This window comes from Amphimedon queenslandica, unplaced genomic scaffold (assembly GCF_000090795.2).
Source record: "Amphimedon queenslandica unplaced genomic scaffold, v1.1 AMPQUscaffold_13454, whole genome shotgun sequence".
Taxonomy (NCBI): Eukaryota; Metazoa; Porifera; class Demospongiae; order Haplosclerida; family Niphatidae; genus Amphimedon; species Amphimedon queenslandica.
The window spans coordinates 166,169-170,659 of NW_003546310.1; the positions used below are offsets into that span (position 1 = coordinate 166,169).

The 4,491-nt window shown below is 36.2% G+C and overlaps 1 protein-coding gene across 1 annotated transcript; it reads left to right on the plus strand.

Moving 5' to 3' along the window:
• Positions 1–550: 550 nt before the first annotated feature.
• Positions 551–3,614, plus strand: LOC109581214 (uncharacterized). The gene is made up of 7 exons (XM_019995116.1): positions 551–643; positions 1,064–1,070; positions 1,141–1,542; positions 1,995–2,104; positions 2,414–2,482; positions 2,553–2,807; positions 3,317–3,614. Exons 1-7 carry the CDS (start codon positions 551–553, stop codon positions 3,599–3,601), a joined length of 1,221 nt encoding a protein of 406 aa, XP_019850675.1. The 3' UTR covers positions 3,602–3,614.
• Positions 3,615–4,491: the final 877 nt, after the last annotated feature.

The window sequence follows — 4,491 nt, forward strand, 5'->3', positions numbered from 1 at the left end:
GGTAATGGATTTGCCAAAAATTGTCGAGGATACAGTTATTTATTTATTTATTTTAGAAATTTACAGTACACATAAATGGATAGAGGCAGAGTTCAAGAAAATGAAAGTAGCAGCACTGAGGGTAAACTGAGGTGCAATTCAGAGTACCGGGGAGGAAAATAAATAAGACAAAGAAAAGGAAAATAAAGAAAGACCATGACAATTATAACAATAATAACAAAAATAATAATTTTGTTTATTCCGCATTATTCGTAGAAATTAAATTACCCCGGAATCTATTGGCTTACCTTTACAAAGACTAATTTGGTGAATTACAGCAAAAGAGAGAGAAAGTGTGTGTGAGTTAGCACTGGGGCTACTCAGGTTATCGTCTTGTTTAGGACTAAATACAACACTAGCATTTGTATCAATTCAATTTGAATCGATAACTCAGGAGTAGGAGGATCCACGTGGCATATAAAATCAATAATAGAAGAAAGAAATTAAAGCATCCTTTTAGTTCTTGTTTCTCGTCGTTTCGTCCTTTGTTTAAATCACTCACTGGATCATCATGTCCTCGTGTGACTATAACGTTGAGCTGAGAAGATTCAACTCCAATCAGACCAGCATGTCCGACCAGCAGCAACATGGAGCCGACATTCACGTAATAAATAGATCTACTCCAAGCACACAACAGTGTCACTTCAGCATTCATGCATTGTAGTCTAAGTAATGTTTGCTTGTATTCAAAGTATTAGTTGTAATCGTATCAAGTGTGCATGAGGGTTATGGGATCGGATTAAAGACCCGGCAGTTTAGATTGTACATGTACACGTATGGTAGTATGTTGCTTGAATCTTGGTTATGTACATGTACATGTTAGTGCTATTCCTTTTGCTCCACCTCGTCCTCCCCATTCCTTCCCCATTCATTTATAATTATGGCATTAAACATGCAAGTGCCCAGGATGTGTTATGATGTTAGATTAGATTCCTTTGTTAGGATTTTGTAATTTTCATTACTTTGCTATGTTATTCCAAAATTACTGTAATGTTTATTCCCCCCTCTCCCTCTCTTTCTCTAGTCCTTAGGTAAGTGCCATATCAATTTATTTTAGAAATTATTCTTAAACTAACAATCAGATCTGACATCTGACTTCAGTTGATACTCCTGTCTATGACAGTATCCCGAGAGAGAAGCAGTGCCCTCCTCCTTTACCAGAGGCTCGTAGGACCACCTTTAATGCGATGTACGCTACAAGAGGGGATACGCTCCATCCTACCAGCACACAAATAAATTCGCGGGATAGGCTTGGAGCTAAGATTGATTACATGTCTATTAAGTGTCTGAGGGTCACATATCTCTCTATCTTTGTCGCGATTAGCTTGTTCCTCGCCATAGTGGCAGTGGTGTTGGTCCTTTTGTTATTGTTTGGGGTCTATGGGCCAACTGCTGAAACATGTTCATCATCAAAACTAGATGCATCAAAATCAAATGAGGCAGTAACAGGAGCTTATATGTCAATTGTACCCTCACCTTCTCTTTCACAATGTCTCTGCCCTAGTGAGTTAATTATGTAATGATTATGTAATCAGTAATTGTTGTATTTTGTCTTGATTGGTTTGCTGTAAGGTATAAGGATAAATCACAACTCCATGACATGAGTAATTTGTTGTTACAATCCCTTATCATACTTTGTGGTAGATTCTCTCATTACTAGTTATAGTTTCATCTTGGGTTTTATGTTCATGTACATGTACATGCTCTGTGGTTTAATATGCATCCAATATCTAAGGTGCATCAATGCATGTATTGTTCCACCCCTTTTCTTATCCTTAGCGTTCTTTTAGCACATGTAAACCTTGTAAGGTTTGTAATTCAAGTTGGCTAGTTACAATGAGCAGCTTCATGACTGTAGTTATCTATGCATGTAGTGTCTGTGTTGTTTGCTGTCTCAGCAATTTAAAGAATGAATATTTTTTTTAAGTTTTGTGGTTTTAGCAATTAATTATTAGTGGTCTTTCCCTGCTTTCTTCCTCCTTTCTTTCTATTCTCTCCCCCCCTCTTTCTTTTTCTCTTTCTCTTTCCAGCTCCAGATGTGTCTCCAATTAAAGCACAAATTGAGGTAAGGTAGTATTTACAATCACTCTATTGGTGCATGCTTGTAACATGTGAACTGCTAGCATTCATATGTAACAGATAACAGATGTTATACATATCCCTTAGCTTCCCTGTACAGGCTAGCACTATTTGTAATTGCATATTGGCTCATATATCCACCATCATACCTACTTCTCAAATATTGATTATGATAATAAATGTGGAGTCTTTGAGTATGAGAAGAGGTAGAGAGATTTAACCACAACTTGTGATACATTGTATTTCCTTTCTGATGAAATGTCAATTCCCCTTATTCCTCCTACTTACTATAAAGCAAGATGCAGCCAATCTGACAGAGCTATTAAAAGATATTACTTCTGTCATTACTGTGATTGAAAAGAATGTAAGTAACAATAATAATGATAATTATATTAACAACCAATACTTAATTCTATTCTTTTCTCTATATACAGAATAACAATACTGACCAGTCATTAGCCTCTCAGTCCTCATTCATCAATAGTACCGTCTCTGATGTTAATTCAACTTGCTATGAAGCCCTGGCCAACTTGACGGCTCAAAATGTCTCTATTGCTGGATTAATGTTTGATGCTGAGATGAGGAATGTGGGTGTGTATAGCTCTTGCGTCTATGAGTACCTATCTAACTGCTCTATGCCTACTAATGTATTTTATTGTACAACTGACTATCACGATGTCATTGTAGATGTGAGTGTTATTATAGTATTTTATTATATTTGTGCAGCAACGTCTAGCTTCATAGACCTGCATAAATTGTTATTGTTATAATTATAATAATAATAATTTATTCGGGGGATGTGAATGCTGGTCAATATTTAATGCAACGCTTATCAGTTGCCATTCAACGAGGTAACGCAGCCCTCATCACTGATGCCTTGCATTCAGGCTCTTTGTCTTTGTCTCCGTTCTGACTTGTTATTGTTATTATCATTATTGTTATTGTTATTGTTATTATTATTTTTTATTTTATTTTATTTTATTTTATTTTTTATTTATTCATTTAATTCTTTTTGTTATTATTATTATTATTAGTTGTTATTGAATTATTATTATTATTAATAGTTATTATCCCAACAGCCTGTTTCATTTATTAATTGTGAGACTGTTTGCTGTGTTACTATTAATAGTCATTAAGTATATTATATTATATTAATTATAATATATTAGTTTATAATAATAATTATTATTATTATTAGGGCTATTATAATTTAGATCTTGCCTGCCATATTGAAGTGTCAGGAAGTAATGCTTCACTTTTTGCTCCTCTTACTAACCTAAGGATGACAGCACGTTCAGGAGAGACTATTGAATCAGGTGACTCTGCATCTGTTAGATTAACAAAGTCGAAAGTTAGATGTGATTGTGCTTTGGTGCCTCTCTATAATGGTGCTGCAAGGGTTACTGATGTCTATTGTTCAGTCTTTCGTTCCCGATGTCCTGTTAGCAGTAACTTTGAGAATGTGATGATCATCATACCATGAAGACAGAACCATAGTATTTCATAAACAACCACTCCATTATAAACTTATTATGTGTGTGTGTGTTAATTATAATTGCTTATGAATTATTCTATTGATTTTATGTATGTTCCCAGCTGTTTGTTTTCGTTTAATGTGTCAATGAGTAAAATTTCTAGTGCAACACTTACGCTTGATGTCCGCCAAACCTTATCCATTACAGCACTACATTATAGTTTATCATAAACCATGAGCATTATTCATTATTTTACAAGCACTGCACCATTGTTCTTTAGTATATTAATGTAATTCAGAGTATCATTGCTGTTATATCATGCTGTACACATGCAAAGACCCTAGGCCACTAAAAGCTGTGGGCGTAAATATTAATTTACTGTATGAGGTGTTTCTGTTGCAGCATACCATACAATTGTACGCTTGTAGCTAAGAGAAGAGAGCTACCGCTCTCAGTCTATCTGCCTGTCTTGGAATTGTGATGGTCGGAGATGACATTCACTGAGATTTCCAGTCCCGTCAATAATCCTACATACGGAAGGACATTCGTATAGCAGGCTACTCAGATGGCTGCTCTTCGTCTGATAGCTCTGATTACCTCTCAGTATCCATCAATCCTCACTACCAGTCTGTTACAGAGATCATGGGGAAAGATAAAGAACCTAATGGCGTGCCAATACCACCACTGAAGAAGGCTGGAATGACAACGACTGCCTCGGTTAGTTTCTTGGATCCTCCAATAGAGAGCGAGGTGCTGTCCCCGAGTTCTTCTGCACCACAGCCTGGGGAAGTGGAGGAAGAAAGCTTTCTTCCAATTTGTACAGGCTCCATCAATAGCACCAATACTACTGAAGAGGTCATCATTAACCCTCAGTACAGCTATGCAACACAGCACAGCA